This window comes from Corvus moneduloides, chromosome 27, assembly GCF_009650955.1.
Source record: "Corvus moneduloides isolate bCorMon1 chromosome 27, bCorMon1.pri, whole genome shotgun sequence".
Taxonomy (NCBI): Eukaryota; Metazoa; Chordata; class Aves; order Passeriformes; family Corvidae; genus Corvus; species Corvus moneduloides.
The window spans coordinates 437,365-449,616 of NC_045502.1; the positions used below are offsets into that span (position 1 = coordinate 437,365).

General features: G+C 50.2%; 1 protein-coding gene across 5 annotated transcripts in view; it reads left to right on the forward strand.

Moving 5' to 3' along the window:
• Window positions 1-2,145: 2,145 nt before the first annotated feature.
• The window catches only part of AAK1 (AP2 associated kinase 1), a 78,213-nt gene continuing 68,106 nt past the window's right edge, over window positions 2,146-12,252 (forward strand). For all 5 annotated transcript variants that reach the window (XM_032092266.1, XM_032092267.1, XM_032092268.1 and 2 more), the window contains exons 1-2: window positions 2,146-2,429; window positions 2,529-2,837. In XM_032092266.1, coding sequence (XP_031948157.1) covers window positions 2,675-2,837 — 163 coding nt within the window. In that variant the 5' untranslated portion in view covers window positions 2,146-2,429; window positions 2,529-2,674. The remainder of the gene's footprint in view (window positions 2,430-2,528; window positions 2,838-12,252) is intronic.

Sequence of the window (12,252 nt, forward strand, 5' to 3'; positions counted from 1 at the left end):
GGTATGGTTAAAAAAAGCCCTCTCAGAGCCAGGGAGGAGGCTCAGCAGTGCATCTGCAGCTCTCTGCATGCAGTGGCTTTTATCTTCTTTAGTTGGAAGTGAGTCATTTCCCTGTACTCTACAGAGATGCCCAATTTCCTTGGAAATTGTTCAGTTCTGCAGAGTTCCCAGAAATCCCTGTTGATGGGACCTGATTTTTGCACTGGGTGTTTTACCTCAGTCTTGAGAGATGCCTGGGGATTTTCACAGGTTAGAGGAATTAAAAAAAAAAATTTAAGATAATGGATAGAAGCAACTGAGACTTTACTCAGTTCGTATTTTTCTGAAGGGCGCATGAATCTTCTGCATTGACCACTGGCAATTAATTCATCACAGAGCCCCAAACTGCAAGCAGGTTTCGTGCAGATTAAAGCCTGCAAATGAAAAAGGGACTGTTTCCACACGTGTGTTAGCTGCCTGGATGAAATGATCGCAGTTTCAGCTGTCTGGACTTGGGGTGTACTTGGAAATGAGGTGCAGTCAGGAGCCACCCTACAAATTATGGGTGACTGAAGGTGGTCAAAGGAGGACTTTGAGGTCTGCAGGGTGGGCTTGTGGGCACTTACCTATAACACCTGCTGAGGACAAGGATGGTGGAAGAGGTGTAGCATTATCCACAGTGAAGAGGCACAGTGGCTCAGCAGAAAAACAACTGTGCCGTGCCGTGCTGTCAGATCTGTGTATCCAGGTGCTGAATGTTACCACCAGCAATTTTACCTGCCTGTTCTGAGAGCCATATGCATCTTAGAAGTCTTCAAACACTGTGAGGGAAGACCAATTAGATCCATTTACAACATCCTGATCCAATCTCACTTGGGCATTGCTGGAAGCCTGTGACCCAAGCGAGGCTGGATGAAGAAAAGGGCCATGTGAAGGGTAAACATTTTTGTCATCCCAAAGTAACCGGGCCTGGCCTATCCACTGGGGACAGGGGCTGTCAGCAGGATGACTGCAGTTATTACTGTAATACAGGAAATAATAGTCATTGGGAAAATGGGACCATGCTTTGGTTTCCTGTTCCATCCCAGTCAGAGGGGAGGAAGGAGAGTGGTGTGTCATGGAGGTATTCATTTGGCACCCACATGCTGCTTGTGTTTTGTATTCTAGGGCTTCACTGTGGAAAAAACAATTTTTGCCATTTTAACATTTCCCTCTGCTGTTTGAAATCCTAACTCCAGAATGCATGCCATAGGCTGGGAAAATCTCCTGATTTCTGAGGAAAAAACGCTGAAAAGAACCCAAAGTGCATTTAAATTAAGTTTCCCAATATTTGAGCTAAAGTAAACCTTTCCAAAGCCTGACCCAATGGCTTTGGGCTCTGGAGGAGCTGCAGCGCCTCTGATGAGCACCTTGCCGGTAGTTGGGCAGGAAGGAGGAGGAAGCTGTAATTTAACAGCAAATCCAAGGCACAGGCTTTACAAAACCAGCTACTAGGTGTAAAACACTAAAGACGTTCTGAGAGCTTGGGATATCTCTGTTTTTAGGATTTTTTTGAGGCTCTCAAACCAGGGACTAGTAGGGCCTGTGTGAAGATAGGCCTTGTGCTTCAGGTTAATCCCAAGATGTCACAGCAGTGGCCTTTTATTATGATATCACAAAAACATCGAGTTCAGCGCATTATTTCAAAGATAAACGTAAATACCAGTCACCACGCAAAGCCCCAGTGTGGGCCATGGTTCCTCACGGACAGGATTTCTGCACTCATCCCTCGCGACGAGGAGGACACGGAGCCCCCGGGCCTCGTCCGCTGTCCCTGGGGCGGCCCCCGGTCCCGGCCGGTCTGAGGGGCGACCCCGGCCCGGACACTTCGCCACAGCCCCCTGAGGGCCCCGCCAGCACAGCGCCCCCTGCCGGCCAGCGCCGCGCGGCATGCCGGGACTTGTAGTCCTCGCCGCCCCAAGGCCCCCCTCCGGTCCCGCCGCGGAACTACCGCTCCCAGCGTACAGTGCGCGGCGCCGCCATCCCACCGAGCCCCCGCTCCCCCTCCCGCCGCGCTGTGAGGCGGGGGGCGCACCGAGCGCTCCGGGACAGGACATTCTGGGACGCGGCATCCCGGAACGGGGCGGAGCGGGACGGGACAGCCCGCGACGGGACACGCCGGGGCGGCGAGGCCAGGCCGGGCCCTGCAGCTGGCGGAGGCGCGGGGGCGGTGCTCCCGACGGCAGCCGGGACTTCCTGTGCCGGCCCATTTCCTGGTCGGATGGGGCCGGCGGGGGGCGGCGGCGGTGGGGTCGGTCCCTGTCCCTGACGGGCTCGGTGGCCGCCGGTGACGCCGCCAGGCAGCGATGCGGGCCCCGGGCCCTGCCGGCAGCCGGCCCCCGCCGTGACCCGGTGGGGCTGCGCACGCCGGCCCCGCGGGGCGCATGGAGGCACCCGCCGCCCTCTGCGAGGTACCGGGCAGGGTCCCTGTGGGTCGGGGCTCGCCGAGGGGCCCACGGCGGCCCGCGGGGGTAACGCCGCGCCCCCGTTATCCCCCTGTGGTTTTGCAGGTGTGAGTCCCCGGCGGACAGCGCGGCTCGGCCCCGCCAGGCGAGCGGCCCCGGGCCCCCCTCAGCGGCCGCGGCAGGAGCCAGGAGGGGCTCGGAACCTGACAGCGGCATCGCCCCCATCGCCGGCAGCTGCCGCCTCCTGAGACATGAAGAAGTTCTTCGACTCGCGCCGGGAGCAGGGCGGCTCAGGGCCCGGGTCGGGCACCAGCGGCGGCGGCGGCAGCAGCAGCGGCCCGGGCAGCGGCTACATCGGCCGGGTCTTCAGCATCGGCCGGCACCAGGTCACTGTGGACGAGGTGCTGGCGGAAGGTAAGATCCCGGTGCCTTTCAGAGCGCTCGACGTGTGCTGGTTTTCCTTCCCCAAGCTGAAAGGGAGGCCTTGAGCTGTTCTGGGCACCCAGCCTCCTCCTTGACCCCCAGATTCCCGAATATTTCATTGTCCTTGACAGAATTGCAGCTCAGTGGTGTCTGTAAGCTGACGTGTCTGGTCTTCCCATCTGTAAATCCAGTGTGGGTTTGCTGGATTTGGCTTTTTTTTTTTTTTTTAATGCTTTAGAAATTGGGAGGTTTTCAGAAGTTAATTGTTTCCCACTTCTCCTAAACTGGGAGTTACAAAGACACCCCCACCAAAATATTGTCAAATATTTTGGTGCAGAACAAGGTGCTGTAAATAAAGAAAGCAGTGTCCTTCACTCTTAAACTTTCTTCAGCTGTTACCTCCTTTCCTACCTCAAGCAGAGAGGATTAAAACACTGGAGTAAATTCCTTGTAGCTATGTCATCCACATAGGTATAGGCTGAGCAGGACTGGCTGTGAACTGGGATGAGGGATTTCTCTGTGTGTGGGGTTTCTGCATGGGGAAGGTGTGATCCCAATTGCTTTTGTTTTTGTTTTGTTTTTGTTTTGTTTTCCCCCAAATAAAACAGTTAAAAGACCTAGAAATGAATCGTAGGGGTTATAGAACTCGTAACGTGTGCAGGCCTTGCAGTGCAGCAAGCTGCTGGTGGCATTTGTTTAATTGTAACCAGCTCTGCTGCTTGAACTATCGTTTTACATTTCATTTGTTGGGGTTGTAAGGAACCTCCTGAATGGCTCTGGCTGGTAACCTTAGCCTCGACCTTCAGAGAGATGTTGGCCTCCTTAGACCCGCTCCTGGTCCCTCCTGCGCAGCATCCTGGGCAATTTTAGTCAAAACAGTGTTTTGTTTTGATGGTGAAGGAGAGCTGCTGGGAGAGAGCTGAGTGGGAGGACCTGTGTTGGCTTTTACAGAAAGAGCCCTAAAATGGAAAAGGGACTCTGTGTACGCTGCCTGTGTTCAGGTTTGTAAGAATTCACCATGGTGTACAAGAAAATAGGTCTGTGACTTGTTTTTTAGACATGGTTTCTGATACGTTCTGCTGAGAGGAGCACCGAAACCAGGCTTTTAACTAGTAACTATAGTGATTTTTTTCTTGAAATTTGCAATATAGGTTTGCCTTGACTGATATTTCCAAGGCCCTTTTGGCCCTGGAAGCTTAGGACCTACGTGAGCTAAACTTGAGAAGCTGTCAGTCTCTTTTTAATGCAGGATGGCCTCATCCTGGTAACATGGGAAGGCAGAGGCTTTTTTTGCTGATGAGTAATCTGCTGGCAGGTTCTGCCCTGTGCTGACAGCCCCGGGAAGCGGAGCCGTGTGTCACCGGGCTCTCCTGCTCGGCGGGGCTGAGCTGCAGCAGAGGTGGAGGTGGTAGCACGGATTGCCTGGGAGAGAAGTGCCTCCCTTCCCTGCCTCGCTGTCCTGGGGGAGCTGCTGCTTGTGGGGGCTTTTCCCTGCCACTCCTGGTTTCCTGGCTGGCCTGTGGGATGGAGCATGGCCTGCAGCTCTGGGATCCTCACACACAGGCCGAGCACTCCTGTGAAATAGGTGCTGTGTTCTGTTCCTGTGAGGCAGAGGGAGTTCTGGTGAAGAGTGCTGCACAGGTATCTTCCTCACAGTGGGACTCTGCTGTGGGCAGTCTGAAATCTTTCTGCACGTAGAGTGAAACCTCTGAGGGGACAAGAGCAAGGTGGTGTGTTGGTTTGCAGGTTGTCACCTTTTTTTGGAACAGAGAGGTGAAAATGCCATTTCCTCTATAGGAAAGTTGGGCCATCTGGGGAGGCAGTGTGGGTCAGAAGTGCTGCAGCTCTGCATGCCTGTGGCTGAGTGTGCTGGTAAACAGCCTTTTCTCCCTGACTCAGCTGGAGACCTGGGGAGCTCATGGGCAGCCCGGTCCCTGCGCTCCTGACATCTGAGACCTCGGCTGGAAAACCTCTTTGTATCTGCAGTGGTGTTTCAGCAGTGCTGAAAAGGCAACTCTTGGCTATTTCTGCTAAAAGGAAAAGTCCCCTGGGAAGCACTTTGTAGGAGGAGTGTCCTGTCTGGGAAGGAAAGACCTCTCATCCCCGTTGCTTTAGGAGGGAGTGGGGAGGCCTGGTGCAGCATGTGAAACATTAAAAAAAAATGAGATGTGAAAGTGGCTTAAAAGAGAGACTCAATGAAGTGATGAATGGTGTGGAGGAGACTTGAGTTGAACCAGAACTTACGGAATTGAAGTGTTGGGATTTACCTCTGTCAGAGCTGTGCCTGGTCACCCTGAATTCTGCTGAGCAACCCTGCTGACAAGGAGTGTGTCCTGGCTGCAGCACTGCGTGTGCCAAGTGGCAAATGGCTCCATGTGCCTCTGGGCTCTTGTGGAGATCCCCCAAAATATCTGCTGTGGTCAGGTGCACCCCCACCCCTGAAAAATAGTTGTGTCTGGATACTTGCCTTCCTGGACAGGGAGGAACATCCCTTCCTTTTGGAAGGAAGTAGATGGGAATAATATAGAAGGAATTTGAGAGGTTGGTTGTGGTGTTATGATACTGGTGAATCAGTGGTTTTGTTACAAACAGGGTGTTGCAATAGGTGATTCCTGGTTGGGTCTTTGGAGCTGTCCTCCTCTAATCCATATAATAGCACAAATAATCTCTTGAAAAATTCCCCTCAGAGTTTGCACAAGGATTATCTCCGGAGGGAGGGCAGTGCTGCTGGCCCTGGGGGTCCGCAGGGCCAGGTTTAAAGTCACACAGTGCCCCAGTATGGGCTGAGGGGTGTTGTGACTGGTTTTGGGGTGAGTGGTGTTTCACAGAGCTGAAGTGAATGCCCGGGAGCTGTTGCAGTGTGGGGCTGCTGTCTTGCTGTTTTCCTTCTGAAAGGAAACCAAAACAGTGTTGGACCAAGTCAGATAGTGCTCTTTGTTTCTGCCTGTGCATAGAGAAAAAACCAAAACAACAAAAACCCACCCCAGAGCCCCACACTGGAGCTGTAGGGAGGTTGGTGTCCCTCGGATGAGGATCAGAGCAGCAGAAATATTGAGAAGGATGTTGCCATAAATTAGGAATTTGCTAAGGAGTTTGAGAGATGTACGTGTGTGGCAAAGTACCACAAGGCACGGGTACTCCTCCGAGCTAAAACAGGGTGGGGATTGCCCCAGTGTCCCATTTCTGAGGGCCTCTGTCTTTTGTGTGACTCTGTGCTCACGGTGTTGTAAGAGAGTGTTGAGCTGACCCGAGGTGTGTAAACACTGATGGGGCACATGTTTGAGCAGGGTTTTGTCTCTCTCTGCTTCTAGCAAAAGGTACAGGCTGCATTGCTGCAGGTCGATGAAAAGTTACTTTTAAAATCAGTATTATTTTTCTGTAGGTCTTTTCCCCTTGAAGTGTGTAAGTAAGGGATTCAGGTTTAATAGTTGTTGGATATCTCACTGGAGTTTTTCAGGTACATGCCTGTGTGCTGGTAGCTAGTGTTGATTTGAAAGCATTTAACGGTTGATATTGCGAACCAGTGCAAAGTCACCAAATCATTTTATGTTTGCCAGATGTATTTTTTCCTCTGTTTTCAAAAGAGGGACATTGTGGCATTCATCCTGACTTTCCCTGGCAGACCTGCCGGCCAGTGCATGTACGAAATGCGTGTAGGAAGCATCTGGGAGAGGCTGTGAATGCCCAACCCATGCCTGGTGGGAAAGGGGGGTTCCCTGAGCTGCCCAGTGGTGTGGCTGGGCTGAGTGCAGAGGGTTTCTGCTGACCCCTGCCCTGCTCACCCTTGGCACGTCCTTTCTCTGCAGCACCATAACCTGAAGTCACTGAAAATACAACTGAGCTTCCTCTAAAATAATTTCACTTTAAAGCAAACCCCATCTGAAGTATGTTTTTCAGATTTATGTGATACTCAACCCAATTCCAGTGTGGTTGGGTTCAAGACATTGCTTTGAAGTGTATTTTGTGAGTTACTGCTTTCTAGCTTCAGCCAAGGGCCAGCTGCTAATCAGCTGACCAGTGACATTTGGATTACGAATTAAACTGTTTCTCCTCTTGGAATGGGACATGTGATTTTTATTTTTTTATTTTTCCCTGTTGCTTTTTCTGTGTTTCTTGTGACATGTACTCTGCTCTGCTAGGTAGGATGTTTGATTCTGTGTTCTAGCAGCCTGGTTTTTTGAGGGTAGGAGCCAGGGGAACTTGTGAAGAATCCCAAGGGAGTTATTTGGTAAATGTTGAGGTATCCCAAGTGTTTTGGTGCTTTTAGCAGCACAGCTTTTGCTGGGACAGTGTGTGCTGTGTTCTGAGATGTAATCAGGGAAGAAAGGCAGGTGTTAATGGATTTAAGTGTGCAAGAAGTTGTGTAGGCCAGAGACTGGCCTGGCCTGGCTCGTGAGCTTTGTGCAGCCTGTCAGAGAAGGGGTCTGGGTTGTACCCAGGGGGGCTGGTTCCTTGTGTAACAGCTGTGGTAGCTAAAAGCTCGTTTTGAGGCAGTGTTAGTCCAGGGCAGTCATGGCAGGGGGAGTCTTCTGCAGTTACCATCCCAGGAAGAAACCTTCCATGTTAAACCAAAATAGTTTCTGTTGCAAGCAGTCCTACTATGAAGCTGTCAGTTAGTTTAAGAAAGCTTAGTTTTGGGATTATGGCTGGGGATAATACATGGTTTAACTCTCCAGCTGGGGTCTTGCAGAAGTGTTCTAGTAGTTACAAAGGAACAGGTCTCTAACCTCCAGTTGCAACATCAGCACTGACATTGTGGCTCTCAGGAGAACGTGCACTGCCATAATGTTTTTATTGTGGTGTGGGCCTTCTCCCCTTTGTGCAGGAGCTTGTCAGCAGCTGAGGAGAGCAGGTGGGAAGTTATAAATGTGCTGAAGACAAGTTGGAATCCACTCTGGATTTAGCACTTACTGCCTTCCAAGCTCACCCACCTGCATTAATCATGGCTAATAAGGGGTCAGGACTGGCTAGGTGCTGCACACTTGTGTTGGGACTGGGAGCTGCTTCCCTTGAAGGTGACTTTTTTCAGTGTAAATAGTGTTCTGGGCAGGCTGAGGCTGTGCCTGTTGGGAAGGCAGTGTGCCAGCTGCAGGGCTGGTGCTGCTTCTCTGGAAAGTCACAACCAATTTGCCTTCGCTTGTGCTAAGTGTTTACTTGTGTTCCACAAGTGGAAGGAGACAGGAAGTCTCTGAGCAGAACGTGCCATAAGCAAACTCGGTTTATGAAGGAGTTATCTTCTGATAACAAGAGGTAACTAAGTACGTTTCCCAGGAAAGGGTGCTGGCTTCCTTGGATGGGGGAAGCACAGGATGTCCTTGTGGCAGTATCATGCTGGAAACAAACCTCCTTGGATCAGATACTGGCTGCTGTACTTTTTGAGAGTAGGAACAATACTGACAGTGATTTACAAGCACAAGGAAAAGATTTGGAAAGGCTTAAGTGAGGCATTGCAAGGTAATTCTCATTTGTGGCTTTTTGTCATTATGGAAACTTTCTCCTTTTGTAGGAGGTCCAGGAATTGCCACTAAATGAAATGAAGGTTATTGTTAGCTGCCTACAGTGTGATGCAGCAGAGTGAAAGCAGAGGGGAGCTGCTGCAGCTCTGCTAATGTGAGGAGCTCTCACTACCCAGAGTATCTGAGCCGTGGCACAGTCTGTGAATGTGTCCTTCCATCCCTTTTAGGGCTGCTGGGAACTCAGATAGGGAGGTGAAGCAATGCAGAGCACGTGTGGCCAAGTCAGGAATTGATCTCTGGCCTTCCAGATTGGGTGCTTTAATTGCAGTCTGTGTTTCCTCTCAAGTGCTGCCTCTCTGTGATTTCAGTGAGTGTGCTCTTGGCACACATGTGATTTGGGTGTAAATTCATGCTTGCTCTGTGGCAGAACCCTGCTGACACCAGGACCCTGGGCCATGTGTTGCAGGATTGGATTAAAGACATTTTTGGAACAAGATGCTCATAGCATCTGGTTTGCTTCATGATTTTGCAGAAACAAATTACGTACCAGTGACGGGTGATCTCATAGATTAAAAATAAAAAAAGCCATCAGCAGCTGAGTTCCCTGAGCAGGGATTTGTGTGTGCATCCCCCCCACAGCTGAGCTGGAAGGTGCTGTGATGAGGGCAGGTAGAGCTGATGTTCATTCACTGTTAGTCACACATTGGTTTCCCTTCCCGTTAGGTGATCATGGGCCTGTTTTAGAGGGCCCCAGAATGTGCCTGTGTGAACTTACAAAGCAATCTGACAAGCTGTTCTCAAGGGTGTGAGAGCAAGATGCAAGATCTTCTGAGGCTCTCTAATTGCACAGCTGTTGCTCAGATGATATCTTAGCTTGTCTCTCCTTCTGTAAGCGAAATGATGCTTGCAGGGCTGACATGTGCTTTTGCTGCACAAGTGGCAGCAGTAAAATAAACTCAAGCTTGTCTCAAAGATGTGCGGAATGCTCCGTGAGGACACCATGTGCCTGGTTCCTGTGGCTGTCACTGAACATCAGTCTCTCTTCAAAGCACCAAAGCAAGCAGGAGGAACCCTTGGTTTGGTGTGTTATACATGTTTTGTGACTTCACTGCTATCCCAGGTTGCATGTGGGTGCTATTCAGATCTTTATGAGAGTGATGCAAAATTTGGAATTTCAAAGTGGTTTGAAATACTTAAAATGAACACAAGAAATCAGTGCTGATGTGAGAAGCACACAAGTGCAGGCCTTTTGCCTTATGTGACTTCTCTGCATGACCTACCTGCTAATTCAGTGTTACTTTAGTTACCTGTTGTGACCCTCTGAAGGATTAATGGCTTCTGACTTGGGAAGTGCTTCAGCCATAAAGACGTCTCTGGCACCGAGCTGCTGCTTGGGAGGAGGGAGCTGGATCGATGGGAAATCCTCACTTAGGGCTGCAGTGTGTCCACATGAGGGTTATTGGTGGCTGCTGCTGGCCCAGGGCTCTGCTCTAATAGCTCTCTTCATGACCTTTGGCAAGAAGTGTCTGATACCGGCAGTATGCAAATGGCTGGAGGCATGAGCAATACCGTGAGACTCTTAAAACACTCTCTGGAGTTAGAAGGATCTGTGAAAGCATCTGTGTGTGTGCAGAGACTCAGGTGCTGCACACTTGCCTTTTCACCCAGATTTTGTAGCAGCTCTCCTTGGACAGGCATCCAGGTGGTGGGTAGGGAGTAGGGATGGGGTACAGCACAAACAGGCAGGAGATGTTGGCTGGAGGGAAGAGGCAGTGCCACGTCTCTTTGGAAGAGAGGTGGGAAAAGGCAGGATATAGCAAGGATGGCTCAGGGGCTGGGATGGATCCTCTTTGTTGGATTCCATAGGATCCTCTGACTAAGGTTCTGCCAGTGTCCCATTAGGCAAATACGCACTTGAGAGGAACCTGCTAAACTCCTCTGATGTCTCTGTGCCTTATTTCCCTCTTACAGTGTAGGAAACTTCAGTGGGATGCTCGTGGCCGTTTTGGGAGCAGCTGATGTGGGCTCTGCCTGGTGTACACTGGCTGTTCCCTGGGAATTCCAGGCAGTGCTGCTTGCACAGTAATGTGTGTTCTGACTGGAGGGAGCTCTTTGGTGCCTGTGTATTTGTCACAGCCCTCTCACAAGGCAGGCAGTGTAGGATGACACATGAGGCCAGCCCCACTTGTCAACTGATGAGATCCTGCTGGTTCTTATGTTTGTGGTTTTTATTGGTTATGTTTGTAAGGAGATAAAGAAATGCACAGAGCCCTGACTTGTGGGTTGTAGGGTGGCAAAGGATGCAGGAGGGATAGTGTGGCAGAGAGAAGGGGAGGGGGCAGTACAGGCAGGTAACACTGTCCTGTGATCCTTGGGCACATATTTCTGGCGAGAACAAATCTGCTGAACGTCAGAGCCTTTCCTTTGGCTTTTACCTGTTGCTTTGAGTCAGAAGATGTACTTGCACGTGCGAACATGAGTTTACCCTTCTGTTTCTGTGCTCCATTACCAGTTGTAGTTTGAACTGCTGAGCTGTCTCTGCTCTCTGGAGAGGTGAGGTGTCACACAACCTGTGGTTCTGTGCCCATTCCCTCTCTGCAGAGCAGACAAACAGATGGTGGGAGGGAGGCTTATCAAATTATTTTACAAATGAGAAGCTGAAGCCTATGAAGATGAAGCCATTTGATAAGGGCTGTGTAGGAGAGCGGGGACAAAGTCTTGTATTAAATGCAAATACACTCCTTGCCTGGTGTTTTAATCACAGGGTCATTAATATTCATGTCACCATAGTATCCAGGAACTTTTATCATGGACCAGGGCCCTGTGTCCCATAATGCAAATGCAGAACAAAGCCTGTCCTTGCTTCTTGGAGATTCCTGGCCCTTCCCTGTGCCTGCTGATTCTCAGTGACATGCTTGGTACCTTGTGTGCTGCTGCCTTAGGAGGCCTGCTCAGAGAGAGGGTGTTGGGTACAAGCAGCTGTGATGGTACAGCTGATCACGGTGTGAGAGTTGATACACAGGATCTTCTGGAGATCTGATATTATTCAGAGACCACGGGAAACACATAAACTCAGCCTTGCTCACCCAGTTTTCAGCAGAACATGTGACAGGATTAAATGTATTGGATTTTTTTAAAAATTAAAATGATGCTATTTTTGAAGGGGGGCAGGTGGTGGTTTTCTACCTTTTGCTTTTGTTTTAAACTTAACACAACAAGCCCTTACACTTGAAAAGTCTTACCTTTGAAAGTCTTTCTGCTACTGATGCATTTAGTAATATATTTATTATATTTAAGTTGGGATATAAATAAATAAAGCAATTATTTACGTTCATTTGAGCTGATGAATTCAATCCCCAATGGTTATGGGCTTGGTGAGTAACAGTCACAAGGCTGCAGGTTCTGGACCCCTGCAGCTGTTTCCTGCTCCTGGAGATCTGACAAATGAACAGACAAATAGTTCATCTCTCTCCCTCCTCACCCGTGTGTGTGTGGAAAACTCAAAGCCCTGTTTCATGTAGAGCTGATTTTTTTCCCCATTAAATGCTGAATGCTGGATACTGTGTGCTCCTGGCTGTACCTGGGGGTTTAAATTCCCTGAGGTCTGCCTGGTGGCACATGCTTGTGCTATCCATGCTTGGCATGTACTGAGGAGTTGAAAAGTTCATTGCTGTCTTCAGGGGTTGATCAGCACTGTGCCCTTGCAGAGGAATGGGATGTGTCCTTAAGTTGTGTTTTCCTGTTACTCAGGGAGGTGGCACTTCGGTGGCCCAAGGGTACCTGTAACCTGTAGTTACATAGGTATCCATAACCTGTAGTTATATGGGATTCCTGGAAAGGCTGAACTCTGGATTCCTGGGTTTAAGGAGAGGAAGCTGGTTGGAGAGAAGCCTTCATCCACTGCTGTGAAGCTCTGACAGTGTCCTGTTGGCTGTAAGCTCGGGCTCTTC